The sequence below is a fragment of the Callithrix jacchus genome, chromosome 5 (assembly GCF_049354715.1).
Source record: "Callithrix jacchus isolate 240 chromosome 5, calJac240_pri, whole genome shotgun sequence".
NCBI lineage: Eukaryota > Metazoa > Chordata > Mammalia > Primates > Cebidae > Callithrix > Callithrix jacchus.
The window spans coordinates 2,351,123-2,370,170 of record NC_133506.1 but is presented as its reverse complement, the minus strand read 5'-3'; the positions used below and the strand labels follow the sequence as shown (position 1 = coordinate 2,370,170).

Here is a 19,048-nt window from a genome sequence, read left to right as displayed (position 1 = left end):
TTTAAAAATTCAGAGACAGGATCTAGCTCTGTCACCCAGGCTGGAGTGCAGCTGCACAATCACAGCTCACTGCAGCCTGCCTTAGCCTCTGAAGCTGAAGACTACAGGCATGAGACAGGGTTTCAGTATGTTACCCAGGCTGATCTCAAACTCCTGGGCTCAAGTGATCCTCTTGCCTTGGCCTCCCAAAGTGCTGGGATTACAGGCATGAGCCACTGAGCCTGGCCAAATGTTTATTTTAATGGTTAAATGAAACACACACTTACATTCCAAACAAAGTTACTTTAGGATTCTATATAAAATAATGCAAGCCAGGTATGGTGGCTCACACCTGTAGTCCTAGCACGTTGGGAGGCTAAAGTGGAAGACTCACTTGAGCCCAGGAGTTCGAGACCAGCTTAGGCAACATAGTGTGACCACATCTCTAAGAAAAGTGGTTTTTCTTTTTTTTTTTTTTTTGAGACGGAGTTTTATTCTTGTTACCCAGGCTGGAGTGCAATGGCGCGATCTCGGCTCACCGCAACCTCCGCCTCCTGGGTTCAGGCAATTCTCCCGCCTCAGCCTCCTGAGTAGCTGGGATTACAGGCACGCACCACCATGCCCAGCTAATCTTTTGTATTTTCAGTAGAGACGGGGTTTCACCTTGTTGACCAGGATGGTCTTGATCTCTTGACCTCGTGATCCACCTGCCTCAGCCTCCCAAAGTGCTGGGATTACAGGCTTGAGCCACCGCGCCCAGTCCGATAAGTGTTTTTTAAATGAATAAAATACTGCATATATATTCACTAAAAAAGAACTTACGGCCGGCTGTGGTGTGACTCTGTCTCAAAAAAAAAAAAAAATTTATGCTGAGCACAGTGGCTCACACCTGTAATCCCAGCATTTTCAGAGGCAGAGGTAGGTGGATCACTTGAGTTCAGGAGTTCAAGATCAGCCTGGGCAACATGACAAACCCCATCTCTACAAAAAATACAAAAGTTAGCTGGGCATGGTAGTGCATGTTTGTGGGTCAGCTACTCAGGAGGCTGAGGTGGGAGGATCACTTGGGCCTGGGAGGTAGAAGTTGCAGTGAGCTGAGACTGTCCCGTTGTATTCTAGCCCTGGTGACAGTGAGACCCTGTCTCAAAAAAAAAAAATTTTTCTATATATATTTTTTAGGAAGTAACTTCTAAATAATTCAGTTGAGAGGTAGAAAAAATATAAGCCTTTTATGGTTGCATTAAACAGTAGAAATATAGAACTCATATTTTATCATTTAGCCTCTAAAATAGCCAAATGTATAACTTGGAAGGAATCATGAAAAGGCGAGATGAAAACCACCAGTCAGTTAAAATTAAGTTGTACATAAACTTACCAAAGAATCTTTTTTGATAGGTGATTCAAGTGGTCCTGCAATTTGTTCCTTGATAAAGCAAATATCTTCTTCAGGGATGAGACCATAGTGTTCCATGACAGCCTTGAGTCCATTAGAATTAATTAGGTGCTCAAACATCTTAACTGAGCCTTGTTCATGCTAGGAAAAGTAAGCACAATATGATGTGTTATAGGTTCTGGTCCACTGAGGGCCCTGATTAACAAAATTATCTTCAATTCCAAGTAATTCTGAGATAAGGGTCTATTGCATATTAATTCTCTAGTTTCTAACCATAGTCTTAGGAACATTTTTAAAAACCTGTCAGATTTTTCACGATTTTACTAGTCTGCAAACTTTTTACAAATCGTATTATTTCATAAACATATTTAATGCACTTTATGATATAATATAGTACCTAAATGAATATTACAAGATCATGTAGATAGAATTACATGTTAATAAATATAAAATTGAATTTTTTCATCAGCCTTTGAACATGTGCAGTTATAAACTGTTAGCACTGCCATCTAGTGGTGAAAAGGAGTAGCTGCAAACTTGCCAGTAAAAACAAAGATCTCAAATTGGCCTCAGTTTGCTTCTCTCTCTCTGCTCACTCATTCACAATCAATGTAAAGGAGCAAAAGAACCCCTGAAGACATCTGCCCTTTCCTAGGACCTACAAAAACTAAGATAAAAAACAAAACCTGAATTATCCTATATTCTTTTTTTTTTTTTTAAGAGATAGGGAATCTGTTGCCCTGGCTAGAGTGCAGTAAGGTGATCATGGGTGCACTGCAGCCTTGAACTCCTGGGCTCAAGCAATCCTCCCACTTCAGCCTCCCGAGTAGCTGGGAGCACAGGTGCACACCACCCCACCCACCTAATTTTTAAATTTTTTGTAGAGGCAGGGTCTTGCTTTGTTGCCCAGGTTGGTCTTGAACACCTAGGCTCAAGTAGTCTTCCTGCCTCAGCCTCCCAAAGTGGTAGGATTATAAGTGTCTCACCCTATAACTATTTCCACCCCCGCCCCCAGGAAACAATTCTTGCTCCAGAAACTACTCTTAAAAGCGGAATCAGGGTTGGGTATGGTGGCTCACACCTGTAATCCAAGCATTTTGGGAGGCCGAGGTGGGAGGATCTCTTTAAGGCAGCAGTTCAAGTTTGGCCAACATGGCAAAACCCCATCTCTGCTAAAAAATACAAAAATTAGCCAGGCATGGTGGCACACACCTATAATCCCAGCTACTTGGGAGGCTGAGGCAGGAGAATCACTTGAAACCAGGAGGCAGAGGTTGCAGTGAGCCAAATTTGCCCCGTACTCCAGCCTGGGCAGGCAATAGAGTGAGACTCTATCTCAAAGAAAATAAAAATAAAAATAAAAACACAAAAACCAAAACAGAATCAGGCTGGGTGCAGTGGCTCATATTTGTAATCCCTGCATTTTAGGAGGCAGAGGTGGGAGGACTGCTTGAGCCCAGGAGTTTGAGACCAGCTTGGGCAACAGAGGAAGACCCTGTCTCTAGAAAAAAATTTAAAAATTGGCTAGGTATAGTGGCATGCGCCTGTGGTCCCAGCTACTTGGGAGACTAAGGCGGGAGGATTGCTTGAGCCCAGGTGCTTGACACTGCAGTTAGCTGTCTTCAGGCCTGCACTCCAGCCTTGGCAACAGAGCAAGACCTTGTCTCTAAAAAAAAAAAAACACTGAATCAAGGTATGTATGTATATATATATATATATATACACACACACAAAGAGGAAAAATAGTAACTTCATAGTGGAGAAATTTGACAATGCCTTAACCAAGTAAGCAGAATTAATATCATTGGTATTGACTCAACTAGATTTTATGTGCCTCCTGAGATGATACACTATCAAGGATGTATCACTTTTTTTTTTTTGGAGACAGAGTCTAGCTCTGTCACCCAGGCTGCAGTGGCACGACCTCGGCTCACTGCAACCTCTATATCCCAGGTTCAAGCAATTCTCCTTCCTCAGCCTCTCAAGTAGGTGCATGCCACCACACCCAACTAATTTTTTTTTTGAGACGAAGTTTCACTCTTGTCCCCCAGGCTGGAATGAAATGGTGTGATCTCAGCCCATTGCAACCTCCACTTCTGAGGTTCAGGCGATTCTTCTGCCTCAGCCTCATGAGTAGCTGGGAATTATAGGTGTATACCACCAACCTAATTTTTTTTTTTTTTTTTTGAGAGGGAGTCTTGCTCTGTTGCCAGGCTGGAGGGCAGTAGCACCATCTTGGCTCACTGCAACCTCTGCCTCCTGGGTTCAAGTGATTCTTCTGCCTCAGCCTCCCAAGTAGCTGGGACCACAGGCACGTGCCACCACACCTGGCTGATTTTTGTATTTTTAGTAGTGGCGGGGTTTCACTATGTTGGCCAGGATGGTCTCCATCTCTTGACCTTGTGATCCCCCTGCCTTGGCCTCCCAAAGTGCTGGGATGACATGCATGAGCCACCGTGTCCGGCCCCACCTAATTTTTATATTTTTAGTAGAGACAGGGTTTTGCCATGTTGGCTGGGCTGGTCTCAAACTCCTGACCTCAGGTGATCCATCCACCTCTTCCTCCCAAAGTGCTGGGATTACAGTGTAAGCCACCATGCCTGGCCTGGACACATCACTTTTGTGGCATTCTACCAAAAATACACAGCTTGAATCCATGAGAAAACATTACACTGAAACTCAAATTGAGGAACATTCCATAAAATAGCTCACTTGCTCTTTAAAGAAATGACAAAAGTTGGCCGGACGCGGTGGCTCATGCCTGTAATCCCAGCACTTTGGGAGGCCGAGGCGGGTGGATCACGAGGTCAAGAGATTGAGATCATCCTGGTCAACATGGTTGAAACTCCGTCTCTGCTAAAAATACAAAAAATTAGCTGGGCATGGTGGTGCGTGCCTGTAATCCCAGCTACTCGGGAGGCTGAGGCAGGAGAATTGCCTGAACCCAGGAGGTGGAGGTTGCGGCGAGCCGAGATCGCTCCATTGCACTACAGCCTAAGTAACAAGAGTGAAACTCCATCTCAAAAAAAAAAAAGAAAAAAAGAAAATGACAAAGTCACCAAAGATAAAGACTGAAGAATTGTTCCCGATCAAAAAATGGCAAGTAAATGAAATGTATAATTCTGGACCAGGGAAAAAAGTTTGTTTCCCCTTTTTCTACATGGACAATTGGTAAAATGTGAAAGTCTGAATTAGATAAGAGTACTGCATCAACATTTACTGATTTTTATAATTACACTATGGTTATATAAGAAATTTTTTTTTTTTTTTGAGGTGGAGTTTCGCTCTTGTTACCCAGGCTGGAGTGCAATGGCGCGATCTTGGCTCACGGCAACCTCCACCTCCTGGGTTCAGGCAATTCTCCTGCCGAGTAGCTGGGATTACAGGCACGCACTATCATGCCCAGCTAATTTTTTGTATTTTTTTAGTAGAGACGGGGTTTCACCATGTTGAGCAGATGGTCTCGATCTCTTGACCTTGTGATCCACCCGCCTTGGCCTCCCAAAGTGCTGGGATTACAGGCGTGAGCCACCGCGCCTGGCCCAAGAAAATGTTTTTTTTTTTTTTTTAGGAAATACGCACTGAAGTATTTAGAAATAAAGTATTTCAACAATTTAAGTTTCTTTCTTTTTAATTTTTAAGACGGAGTCTTGCTCTGTTGCCAGGCAGGATTACAGTGGCGAGATGCCCACTCACTGCAACATCCGTTTTCTGGTTTCAAGCAATTATCCTGCCTCAGCCTTCCAAGTAGCTGGGACTACAGGGGCGTGCCACCACGCCCGGCTGTTTTTTGTATTTTTAGTTGAGATGGGGTTTCACTGTGTTAGCCAGGATGGCCTTAATCTACTGACCTTATGATCTACCTGCCTCGGCCTCCCGAAGTGAACCGGGGGTTGATCCCAAAGAGGAGGTGATCACAAAAGTTATCAGGAATGTTCACTGGGTTACATAAATAACGCTAGTTGGTGACTGGCCACATATTGTTGAACTACGGGGTGTACGGCATTTGATGGTTACCTGGCATCCCACCTAGCAGCTGGCTTCAAGAGGTAATAATTATTTAGCTCAAGGGAGAGTGACGTGATTGCTGTTCTATTTCAATGCCTCTCTGGGCCTGACAATGTAAAGGGGCTCATATTTCTGATAAAAAATTTTTTTTTTCTTTCCCAAGTAACAAGTGTGAAAACAGAACAGAATGCATAATGATTCATCACATATGAGAAGTTAATAAATGTTGGAGTTGGTATTAGTCAGTTGGGATAGGATGAACTATTTGAAAATTTGATTTCTCCCATATACTTACACAAAAATAAATTGTACATGAGCTACGGATTTAAATGTAAAAGGCAAAATACTTAAAGGAAAAGACTTGGTAATGATTAAGTAGATCCTATTAGATCAACTGCAGCTATAAGCTCTGGACAACTCCCTGAGGGTCCTGGAGAGCAACCAAAACCAAGCGGATGATAGACATCAATGCTTAGAAGGGAGAGGTACTGAGCGACATTACAGTTTTATGGTATTTAGCCTGAGGGCAGGCCCAGGACAGAAAAACTGGTGAGAAAGTATCCATTTTACTGGCTTGATGAACCAGAGTACTTCATCAAAATTTAAAATGTCTGTTTTTCAGAAGGCACCATTAAAAATGAAGTGGGAAGCCAGACACTGGGGAAGAATATTCACAATACATTTACTTAACAATATATATATATAAGGAACTCCTGGCCTGGCACAGTGGCTCACACCTGTAATTCCAGCATTTCAGGAGGCAGAGGCAGGTGGATCATGAATGAGGTCAGGGGTTCAAGACCAGCCTGGCCAACATAGTGAAACCCCATCTCTACCAAAAAATAGAAATTTGCAGGACAACCACCTGCAAATGCCTAATTTTAAAGTGGTTCATTTAATATACATGACTTAGCTGGTAACAGTTAGTTCATGGTCATATCAAATGTGTCAAGGAGTTGGCCTTTTATTTCTTTATTATATAATAGTACAATGGAGTAGAAGGAACATTAAACTGGCAACTGGCTTTCTATTGCTGATTCCAGTATTTAACAGCTTTGTGATTTTTGACGCATCAATACACTTGCAAGAGTTTCAAGTTCCTTTATTTGTAAAAAGGGAGATAGGCCGGGAACGGTGGCTCACATCTGTAATTCCAGCATGTTGGGAGGCCAAGGCGGGCAGATCATGAAGTCAAGAGATCGAGACCATCCTGGCCAACATGGTAAAACCCCATGTCTACTAAAAATACAAAAATTAGCTGGCTGTGGTGGCACGCACCTGTAGTTCCAGCTACTCGGGAGGCTGAAACAGGAGAATCACTTGAACTGGGTGGCAGAGGTTGCAGTGAGCTGAGATTACATTACTGCACTCCAGCCTGGTGACAGAGCAAGACTCCATCTCAAAAAAAAAAAGGAGATAATAACTTCCTTACAGACTACTGTGAGGATCAAACCAAAACATATATATATACGTGTGTGTGTGTGTGTGTGTGTGTGTGTGTGTGAATTAAAGCACCCTGGACACTGTAATGGGAAAATATTCTCTAACACAGTAGTAGAACCAAACAGATAAATTAACTAAATAACCTGCTTAAATAGTCTTTTATTAACTATTGAATGTATGAATACATACTGTCCATTTCACCTCCGGGCGAGCAAGTGGAATAAATCGTCCATCAAACATGTGAGAAAATGGCCCATGACCTTAAAAACAAAAGCAGCCTTAGAATAAGAACATCTGTAAATCGACAAAAACTGAATTTTTCTTTTTTTTTTGAGACAGTTTCATTCTTGTTGCCCAGGCTGGAGTGCAATGGTACGATCTTGGGTTATCACAACCTCTGCTTCCCGGGTTCAAGCAATTCTCCTGCCTCAGTCTCCCAAGTAGCTGGGATTACAGGCATATACCCGGTTAATTTTCTATTTTTAGTAGAGACAGGGTTTCACCATGTTGGTCAGGCTGGTCTCGAACTCCTGACCTCAGGGGATCTGCCCGCCTTGGCCTCCCAAAGCGCTGGGATTACAGGCACAAGCCACTGCGCCCAGCCAAAAACTAAATTATTTAATCTTTTTAGTTTAACTTGAATAGCAACAGAAATTAATAATCTAAAAATACAATCACAAAAAGGGACAAATCCTTCCTTCCTATTTCTAAAACAAGAGAACAGGAAGCAGAAACATATGGAAAAGTAAGCTCTCCATCAAGTGGTCTCCAGTCACCAGGGCTTACCTAAGTTGATAAAAGGGCAGTTTTGTTTGTTTTTTCGAAGAGACAGAGTCTTACTATGTTGTTCAGGCTGGAGTGCAGTGGCTACTCACAAGCATGATCATTATGCACTATAGCCTTAAATTCCTGACCTCAAGTCATCCTGCCTCAGCCACCTGAATAGCTGGGACTACAGGCATGCACCACCATGCAGGGCTTGATAAATGGATAATTTTGTGTAACTAAAAAGAATGTTAATGCCAAAAACTTTTTTGAAATCTTCAGATTGAAAATATTTGGATTAAAATGACAATTTTAAGAAAATCCACTGGGGCCAGGTATGGTGGCTGATGCCAGTAATCCCAGCACTTTGGGAGGTCGAGGCGGGTGGATCACTTGAAGTCAGGAGTTTGAGACCAGCCTGGCCAACATGATAAAAACCCTGTCTCTACTAAAAAACAAAAATTAGGGCATGGTGGTGGCTGCCCGTAATCCCGGCTACTCAGAAGGCTGAGGCACGAGAATCTTTTGAATCCAGCAGGCAGAGGTTGCAGTGAGCTGAGAATAAGCCACTGCACTCCAGCCTGGGCAACAGAGCGAGGCAAGACTGTCTCAAAAAAGAAAATAAAACTTGTAGTAAAGATATTTAACATGAGAAATTCACTGAAAGATGCCAAGAAAATTAAATAGCAATGTTTTGTACTTATGAATTGTTCTAGGAAGAAGCAACGGTACATTTATACTAATGTCAATTGATGAATTAAAATACAATTTCCATATTCTCTTGGTTGATCTGCTTTTTTAATGTGAAAGAGAGGTAACAATGTTATGATTTTACATAACAACTTTGGCTTTTTGTACAGCTTACCAAGATCATGACAAAGCCCAGCAATCTGAACACAGAGCATATCTCGTTCACTTATCTGCAGCTCTGGTTGTTTTTCACAAAGTGCTCGAACTAGACATCCTGCCAAATACCCCACCCTGCAGAGCAAAAACACAAAAAGTCACTCTTCCGTTTGAAAGAGGAGTGTTATTTCTGGTCCTCAAGACCTTTAGCATGTTTCCTCAAACATTCTAACATATATAGGGCTACTTTACCGAACAGTCTATTTCAGAACTAGGCAGGAACACACACAAACAGAATCCCAAAAGCAGGACCTCTGACTCAATATCACCAATCATTAGAGGAATGCCAATTGAAACCACAGTGAGATACCACTTCACACCCCTTAGGATAGGTACTGTTAAAAAAAGAAAACTAAAAATAGCAAAAATATCAAGTGTTGGCCATGATGTAGAGAAATTGGAACCCTGTGTACTGTTAGTGGGAATGTATTATGGTATAGCTGCTATGGGAAACAGTATGGGTACTCCACAAAAATAAAAAATGGAATTACCACAGTGATTTAGAAATTTCACTTTTGTGTATATACCCATAATAACTGAAAGTAGGGTCTTGAAAAGATTGCCTGGGCTCAGTAGCTTACACCTGTAATCCCAGCACTTGGAGAGGCTGAGGCAGGCGGATCACTTGAGGTCAGGAGTTTTGAGACCAGCCTGGCCAACATGTTGAAACCCCATCTCTACTAAAAAGTACAAAAATTAGCTTGGTGTGCTGGTGGGCACCTGCAATCCTAGCTACTTGGGAGGCTGAGGCAGAAGAATCGCTTGAACCCAGGAGGCAGAGGTTGCAGTAAGCCGAGATTGCACTACTGCAATCCAGCCAGGGCAAAAGAGGAAGACTGTCTCAAAAAAGAAAAGAGTGGGCGGGTGCAGTGGCTCAAACCTGTAATCCCAGCACTTTGGGAGGCCGAGGCGGGTGGATCACGAGGTCAAGAGATCGAGACCATCCTAGTCAACATGGTGAAACCCCGTCTCTACTAAAAATACAAAAAAATCAGCGGGGCATGGTGGCGCGTGCCTGTAATCCCAGCTACTCAGGAGGCTGAAACAGGAGAAGTGCCTAAACCCAGGAGGTGGAGGTTGCGGTGAGCCGAGATCGTGCCATTGCACTCCAGCCTGGGTAACAAGAATGAAATTCCATCTCAAAAAAAAGGAAAAGAAAAGAAAAGAACAGATATTCGCATAGACATGTTCATAGCAGCACTACTCAAAATAGCCAAGAGCTGAAAGGAGCAGGTATTCATCCACGAATGAACATTTAAACAAAATGCAATATGTACATATGATAAAATATTATTCAGCCTTAAAAAGTAAGAAAATACTGACACATACTGCAACATAGATGAACCTTGAGGAAATTATGCTAAGTGAAATAAGCCAGTGACAAAAAGACAAATACTGTATGATTTCACTAAGATGAGATACCTAGAGTAGTCAAATTCATAAATAGAAAGTAGAATGGTAGTTACTAGGGAGCTGCAGGGAGGGGGATGTGAAGAGTGAAGAGTTGTTGTTTAATACATATAAACAGTTTAGGGTTTGTTTTTATTTTTGAGACAGAGTCTTGCTGTGTTGCCCAGGTTGGAGTCAAGTGGCCTAATCTCAGCTCACTGCAACCTCGGGAGTAGGTGAAATTATAGGCGCACGACACCATGCCTGGCTGTTTTTTAATTTTTAGTAGAGGCGGAGTTTTACCATGTTGCCCAGGCTGACCTTGAACTCCTGACCTTAGGTTATCTGCTGGCCTCGGCCTCCCAAAGTGCTGGAATTACAGGTGCGAGCCACCATGCCTGGCAAATTTCAGTTTTGTAAGATGAAGAGTTTTGGCAATTGATTTGTTGCAAAATGTGAATGCATTTAACCTTACTAAACTGTACACTTAAAAACAGTTAAGACCATATATTTTCTATTCTGTGTATTTTTTTTTTTTAAGACAGTCTTACTCTGTCTCCCAGGCTGGAATGCAATGGTGTGGTCTCAGCTCACTGCAACCTCTACCTCCCAGATTCAAGCAATTCTCCTGCCTCAGTCTCCCAAGTAGCTGGGACTACAGGCACATGCCACCACACCCAGCTAATTTTTGTATTTTTAGTAGAGACAGGGTTTCACTATGTTGGTCAGGCTGGTCCCAAACCCCTGACCTCGTGATCCGCCAGTCTCGGCCTCCCAAAGTGTTAGGATTACAGGCATGAGCCACTGTGCCCAGCCTTATTCTATGTATTTTACCACAATTTTTTTTTAAGTAGGAATATCTGGCTTCGTAATGTTTACAAAATAGACTGGAGACGAAGTGCTTAAATGCACTTTCAGCACTTCCATCTGAGTCATTCCTAAATAAATACAGTATCATTCTTTTCCCCTGAACTCTGACAACTGTTATGTTTTTGTGTTTGGTAGGCCTTAGTAAGTATTGGATAAATATTTGTTAATGAATGAACATGTGAGTATAGACATGTGTTTTGGCTAACTAAAAATGCTTCCACACAAAAAAACCAAAGTAATACACTGTGAGTACTTCACGAAAATCTGGAAGACTGTCTGTTCTTCCCTGTCCACTTCCTCCTGGCTCTACACTAAATAGTGGAAAAGCAGACCCAAGTCTCAGCTTGTAGAGGCACCACCTTTTCTAAAATTATGAATGCTTTTTTAACTTACACATTTCCTGATAGGTAACAAAATGATCTGATTTGAAAAAGCAATTATGTACCAGGGTACACAGAGAATACAGAAAATTAAATAATCAAATATATATAATTAGTTGTATCAGTAACCAACTCTATTAGCTTTTTTTTTTTTTGAGACGGAGTCTCACTCTTGCCCAGGTTGGAGTGCAACGGGGCTATCACAGTTCACTGCAACCTCCGCCTCCCTGGTTCAAGCCATTCTCTTGCCTCAGCCTCCTGAGTGGCTGGGATTGCAGGCATACGCCACTATGCCTGGCTAATTTTTGTATTTTCAGTAGAGACGGGTGTTTTACCATGTTGGTTAGGCTGGTCTCACGACCTCAAGTGATCCACCTGCCTGTCCTCCCAAAGTACTGGGATTGGCCGGGCATGGTGGCTTACACCTATAATCTCAGGACTTTGGGAGGCTGAGGTGGGTGGATCCTGAGGTCAAGAGATCAAGATCATCCTGGCCAACATGGTGAAACCCTATCTCTAAAAATACAATAATTAGCTGGGCGTGGTGGTGGGTGCCTGTAATCCCAGCTACTCGGGAGGTTGAGGCAGGAGAATCCCATGAACCTGGGAGGTAGAAGTTGCAGTGAGTCGAGATTGTGCCACTGCACTCGAGCCCGAGTGACAGAGTGAGACTCTGTCACAAAAAAAAAAAAAAAAAAAAAAAAGTGGGCCAGGCACGGTGGCTCACGCCTGTAATCCCAGCACTTTTGGGAGGCCAAGGCAGGTGGATCACAAGGTCAAGAGATCGAGACCATCCTGGTCAACATGGTGAAACCCCCGTCTCTACTAAAAATACAAAAAATTAGCTGGGCATGGTGGCGCATGCCTGTAATCCTAGCTACTCAGGAGGCTGAGGCAGGAGAATTGCTTGAACCCAGGAGGCAGAGGTTGTGGTAAGCCGAGATCGTGCCATTGCACTCCAGCCTGGGTAACAAGAGCGAAACTCCTTCTCAAAACAAAACAAAACAAAACAAAAGAATACATAAAATAATTAAAATGCAACAAGGTAAATAAAAAGCCCCAATTTTCTCACCAATGAAATCAGGACATTACCATCATTTTGTAAAACTATTTATTCTTTAAAAGATTAAGACAGGGCCAGGTGCAGTGACTCATCCCTGTAATTACAGTACCTTAGGAGGCCAAGGCAGGTGGATCACCTGAGGTCAGGAGTTTGAGACCAGCCTGGCCAACATGGAGAAACCCCATCTCTACTAAAAATACAGAAACCAACTGGGTGTGGTGGTGGGCACCTGTAATCCCAGCTACTTGGGAGGCTGAGGCAGGAGAATTGCTTGAACCTGGTAGGAGGAGGCTGTAGTGAGCCAAGATAGCGCCACTGCACTCCAGCCTGTGTGACAAAGTGAGACTTCATTTTGAAAAAAAAAAAAAAAATTAAGACAACTATTTCCTGTTTTCTCTTTCTTTCTTTTTTTTTTTTGAGATAGAGTTTTGTTCTTGTCGCCCAGGCTGGAGTACAATGATACAATCTCAGCTCACTACAATCTCTGCTTCCTGGGTTCAAGTGATCCTCCTGCCTCAGCTTTTCAAGTAGCTGGAATTACAGGCATGTACCACCATGCCTGGCTGATTCTGTATTTTTAGTAGAGACGGGGTTTCACCATACTGGCCAGGCTGGTCTTGAACTCCTGACCTCAGGTGATCCTCTCGCCTTGGCCTCCCAAAGTGCTAGGATTATAGGCGTGAGTTACCATGCCTGATATGAGACAGAGAAAATACTTAAAAACTGCAAGTTCCCCACCCCATTCCCTTCTTACCCTAGACTATGCTCAAATCGATTGTGTGAAGCTCCTGGAAAAACATAATAACCGCCTCCCAGCTGTTTGATATATCGAAGACGTTGAAATTGAGGCGTATCAATGATTCGGATGAGGAGAGGGTGGAGCTCAATGTGGCCATGGATAGGATCATTAATTACCTAGAAAAGTATGTTTAATTAACATGAGTAACAACATAAGTCCACCTGAAGTTTTTGTGCAGCCATTCCTAACTATAGAGCAAAGTCAAAGCTATTTAATTTTTCAAGTAAAAATACTAAGGGATTCTACACAAGTGGAGTCCAAAAAAAAAAAAAAAGATAAAAAAATACTAAGGGAAATGACGAGATATTAACATCATTACCTTATTTACATATCACTACCAGACAGATCAAGTATATTGGATCTGAGTATATTTTACTTCTTAATGGATTCTAATAACAGAAAAATAAGGATTTCAATCTTTTTATTATGTATATGACTTAATTAGTCTTTAATAAGTTTGTCTTATATACAACTTAAACATACATATTCATTTCTATTTAAACACATTTATTCACATCATGTAAGCCATATCACTATAGGCAGTATGTCTAAACTTTTTTTTTTTGAGATAGAATCTCACTCTGTCCCAACCAGGCTGGAGTGCAGTGACACAATCTTGGCTCACTGCAACCTCAGCCTCCCAGGTTCAAACTATTCTCCTGCCTCAGCCTCCTGAGTAACTGGGAATACAGGCATGTGCCACCACGCCCAGCTAATTTTTGTATTTTCAGTAGAGACAGGGTTTTATCATGTTGGCCGGGCTAGTCTCAAACTCCTGACCTCAAGTGATCTACCCACTTCAGCCTCCCAAAATGCTGGGATCATGAGCCATCTCACCCAGCCTATTTTTTTTTTTTTTCTAAATGTATCTATACAGTACTCATCATTAAAATAGGAAGGAAAGAAGGAAGGGAGGCAAAGAAAGAAAGATGGAAATTCTTCTACCATATAGATAAGAAATCATACAGGTACGAGTGCAGTGGCTCACATCTGTAATCCCAACACTGAGGAGGCCAAGAGTTTGAGACCAGCCTAGGCAACATAGTGAGACCCCATCTCTAAAAAAAAAAAAAAAAAAAAAAAAAAAGATAAAGTGGCGCACATCTGTAGTCCTAGGTCCTCCAGAGACTGAGGTAGGAAGATTCTTTAAGCCCCAGGGGATCAAGGCTGCAGTAAGCTATTATTGTGCATAACACTTCAGCATGGGGTAACAGAGAGAAACTCTGTCTCCAAAAGAGAAGAAAAAAAGAAAGAAAATAATTTTGTAACACTGAACAATGTGTTTGTGTGTGTGAGTATTGCTTTTGTTTTGTTTTTGTTAGAGACAGGGTCTTGCTTTCTCACCAGGTTGCAGTACTTTGGCTATTCACAGGCACAATCATAGCTTACTGTAGCCTCAAACTCCAAGGCTCAAGGGATCCTCTTGCCTCAGCTTCCCACATAGCTGGGACTACAGGCATGTACCATCATGCCTAGCTAATTTGTTTTTTTTCTTGCGGGAGACAAGATCTTGCTATATTGCCCAGGCTGGTCTCCAACTTCTGGCTTCAAGCAATCATTGTACCTTTGGCTTCCCAAAGGGCTTTTCTTTGTTTTAATCATTTTTACCACAGTTATAATCTGCCTTTTCTAAGTTTAGTTATACCAATACTAACCACTGTGTTACAACTGCCTACAGCAGAAGACTATTCATCCTAGACTCTAATCCTAGGTAAGTATTTTGTTTTGTAACACACAAATACTTACCTAGGATTAGAGTCTAGGATCAGTAGGCTCCTGCTGTAGGCAACTGTAACACAGTGGTATTTGTATATCTAAACTTAGAAAAGGCAGAGTATAACTATGGTAAAATGATTTTTTTTAAGCCCTTTGGGAGGCCACAGGGGCAATGATTGCTTGAGGCCAGCAGCTGAGACCAGCCTGGAGTGTAGGAGCAATACACTCTATTACATAGCCTAGGTATGTAGAAGGCTATACCATCTAGGTTTGTGTAAACACACTCTGTGTTCCCATAATGATGAAACTGCTTAATGACACATTTCTCAGAATGTATCCTCATCATTAAGCAGCAGATGTCTACAGCTCAATTCAACTTGGGTGTTGACAGCGTGAGTCAAGTAATGACTAGAATTTACAACTCTGTTAAACAATAGGTATGTATGTTAACATATAACAGAGAGACATATGGTTGATATTTGGTGATTATTATTTTTTCATCCTGCTATAAAACCACTTTATTATATTAATAAAATATATCAAGTTTAGTCATTTGGAATCTTATACCACAAATGAGGTCAAAGTATCTCAGGAATAGAAGAAATCATGAATGCCATAATTTAACTATGTAAATATTCTTATCAAAAAAGAAAAACTTTGCAATCTTTAAATATCTGAAAATCAAATACTGGTGGCTGGGTGCAGTGGCTCATTCCTATTAATCCCAGCACTTTGGGACAACGGGGTAGGCAGATCACTTGAGGTCAAGAGTTTGGAGTTTGACACCAGCATGGCCAAACTAGTGAAACCCCATCTCTACTAAAAATACAAAAATTAGCTGGGAGTGGTGGCACATGCCTGTAGTTCCAGCTACTTGGAAGCCTGAGGCAGGAGAATCACTTGGACCTGGAAAGTGGAGATTGCAGTGAGCCAAGATTGTGCCACTGCACTCCTGCCTGGGCAACAGAACAAAACTTAGTCTGAAAAAAAAAAAAAAGATTCACTGATACATTTTTTTCTTTCTTTTTTTTCATTGGTAACATTTGAAAAATTAGTCCTTGTTATGTCAAACACTGAACTTCCTCTTCACCATTACACAATCTCAGCTTCAGAGGCCACCTATACTAAATTTAGCATGAAGTACTACTCTATGTCAAGAACAAAACATGGTGACCTTGGATTTGGCAATGGTTTTCTAAATACAATACTAAAAGTACAAGACACAAAGGAACAAAATATATATATACTGGAATACATAAAAATTTAAAACTTTTGTAATCCGAACAACACCACCAAGAAAGTAAAAAGACAACCCACAGATTAGGAAAAAATATTTGTGTATCATAGCTCCCATAAGGATTTACATCCAGAACATACAAAGAGCTCTTACAACTCAAATCAAATTGTGATTGAACAAAACTGTGAATTTCCTAAAAAACACTGTCTTACATACTAAAAATGAGTGAATCATAAGTCTTGTTAATTATATCTTAATAAAGCTATTTATGTTTTAAGTATCAAATGAGGGTAGAAATCCTTGAGGACTGTAATTGAGTAGTGAACTAGGTCAATTCTTTGTTGAACTGCTCTGCTAACGAAGTTAAATTTGTTTAAGGTATTGATTTCATTACTAGGCAGTGATTGAGTAGTTTGAAAATCTATTTCCAACAACGTCCTTTATAATTTATAAATGAGATTAAACAATTTTTTTTTTGAGACAGGGTCTCACCCTGTTGCCCAGGCTAGAGTGCAGTGGTGTAATTACAGTTCAGTGAAGCCTCAAACTCCACGGGCTCAGGTGATTTTACTAAATCAGCCTCCCAAATAGCTGGGACTATAGGTGTGCACCATCACTGGCTAATTTTTCTATTGTTTGCAGATGGAGTTTTGTTGTGTTGCCCAGGCTGGTCTTGAACTGAAGAGCTAAAGTGATCCACTCACCTCAGCCTCCCCAACTGCTGGGACTGCAGGTATAAGGCACCACGCCTAGCCAATAATGTTGTTTTTAAGGAAAAACAGAAAAAAAAAAAAGTGGGCAACTGAAACCCTGACTACCTTAAATATTATTTCAAAAATATCTTACTGGCGGGGCATGGTGGCTCACGTCTGTAATCCCAGCACTTTGGAAGGCCAAGGCAGGCGTATCACAAGGTCAGGAGTTCATCATCAGCCTGGCCAAAATAGTGAAAACTCAACTCTATTAAAAATAAAAAAATTAGCTGGGTGTGGTGGTATACACCTGTAATCCTAATCCCAGCTACTCAGGAGGTGTAAACAGGAGAATTGCTTGAATCGGAAAGGTGGAGGTTGCAGTGAGCCAAGATCTTACCATTGCACTCCAGCCTGGGGACAAAGCCAGATTCCATCACAAAAAAGTAATTAAAAAAAGAATCTTGGCTGGGTGTAGTGGCTCATGCCTGTAATCCCAGCACTTTGGGAGGCCGAGGTGGGTAGATCACGAGGTTAGGAATTCAAGCCCAGCCTGGCCAAGATGGTGAAATCCCATCTCTATTAAAAACACAAAAATTAGCCTGGCAAGGTGGCAGGTGCCTGTAATCCCAGCTATTTGGGAGGCCGAGGCAGGAAAATTGCTTGAACCTGGGCAGCAGAGGTTGCAGTGAGCCAAGATTGTACCACTGCACTCCTGCCTGGGCAACAGAGCGAGACTCCAACTAAAAAAAAAACTCTTATTGCTGCTAATGGTAATTGTGAAAATGTGATTGCAGAGATTTCCTGAGATTATCTGACCTAATGAAGAAATCTCACCCTTCCTATGCTCTACCTGAAGAGAACACCCTATGCTGCTGCTACTGAGGAAGGGCAAAACATAAGACAGCAACTTTCTTCCAAGATATTTAGAATCACTTTTGATGTGTCCATTGTATTTACTTCTCTGTGATGAGAATTAAATTTTTGGGTTTTTTTTTTTTCCAGACGAAGTTTCACTCTTGTTGTCCAGGCTAGGGTGAAGTGGCTCAATCTCAGCTCACCTCAACCTCTGCCTCCCTGGTTCAAGCAATTTTCCTGCTTCAGCCTCCCAAGTAGCTGAGATTACAGGTGCCAGCCACCACACCCAGCTAATTTTTGTATTTTTGATAGAAATGAGGTTTCACCATGTTGGCCAAGCTGGCCTCAAACTCCTGACTCAGTTTATCTGACTGCCTTCGCCTCCCAAAGTGCTGGGATTACAGGTGTAAGCCACGGCACCCGGTCTGACAATGAAGTATTTTAATGTTAGGTTCCTCTGGCCAGGATTACTCACATCTGTAATCCCAGCACTTGGGAAGCCAAGGCAGGTGGATCATGAGGTCAAAAGATTGAGACCATCCTGACCGACATGGTGAAACCCCGTCTCTACTAAAACATACAAAAATTAGCCGAACGTGGTGGTGTTCACTTGTAGTCCCAGCTACTTGAGTGGCTGAGGTGGAAGAATCACTTGAACTGGGAGGTGGAGGTTGCAGTGAGCCAAGATTGCGCCACTGTGCTCCAGCCTAATGTCAGAGTGAGACACCGTCTCCAAAAAAAAAAAAAAAAAAAAAAAAAATTAGCTGGGCATGGTGACACATGCCTGTAGTCCCAGCTACTCGGGAGGTTGAGGCAGGAGAATTGATCGAACCTGGGAGGCAGAGGTTGCAGTGAGCCAAGATCAAGCCACTGCACTCCATCCTGGTGACAGAGCAAGACTCCACCTCAAAAAAATAAAAAAAAAAAAATTACGTTTCTTCTTCAGAAAGGGCTAGAATTTTATTATTCCTCAAGTAAAATATTTGCTACAGGAATTACTAATTTGTCTTTAAAAAAACATTATTATAGAGTTGAACCAAAGATGTTCATTAATATTTTCAGACATGACTGTCAATAGAAAATAAGCCTAGGCCGGGCATGGTGACTCATGCCTGTAGTCCCAGCACTTTGGGAGGCCAGGGTGGGCATATCATGAGGTCAGGAATTTGTGACCAGCCTGGCCAACATGGTGAAATCCCATAAAATTCTCTATAAAAATACAAAAAAAAAAAAAAATAGCCAGCTGTGGTGGCAGGCACCTGTAATTCCCACTACTTGGGAGGCTGAGGCAGGAGAATCACTTGAACCTGGGAGGCGGAGTTGTGGTGAGCTGAGACTGCGCCACTGCACTCCAGCCCAGCAACAAAGCAATACTCCATCTCAAAAAAAAAAGAAAGAAAATAAGCCTGTAGGCCAGGCATGGTGGCTCACGCCTGTAATCCTAGCACTTTGAGAGGCCAAGGCAGATTGATCACGTGAGGGCAGGAGTTCGAGACCAGCCTGACCAATATGGCGAAACTCTGTCTCTACTACAAAAATACAAAAATTAG

General features: G+C 42.0%; 1 protein-coding gene across 5 annotated transcripts in view; it reads right to left on the bottom strand.

The window, feature by feature from the left end:
• SAMHD1 (SAM and HD domain containing deoxynucleoside triphosphate triphosphohydrolase 1) overlaps positions 1–19,048 on the bottom strand; it is a 72,167-nt gene that overhangs the window by 41,099 nt on the left and 12,020 nt on the right. For all 5 annotated transcript variants that reach the window (XR_013535012.1, XM_078371014.1, XM_078371013.1 and 2 more), the window contains exons 4-7: positions 12,951–13,111; positions 8,454–8,569; positions 7,013–7,083; positions 1,355–1,513 (exon numbers count right to left, since the gene is read on the bottom strand). Coding sequence is in view for 4 of the 5 variants with exons in the window: in XM_078371014.1 (XP_078227140.1) it covers positions 1,355–1,513; positions 7,013–7,083; positions 8,454–8,569; positions 12,951–13,111 (507 nt within the window). In the remaining variant the exon portion in view is untranslated. The remainder of the gene's footprint in view (positions 1–1,354; positions 1,514–7,012; positions 7,084–8,453; positions 8,570–12,950; positions 13,112–19,048) is intronic.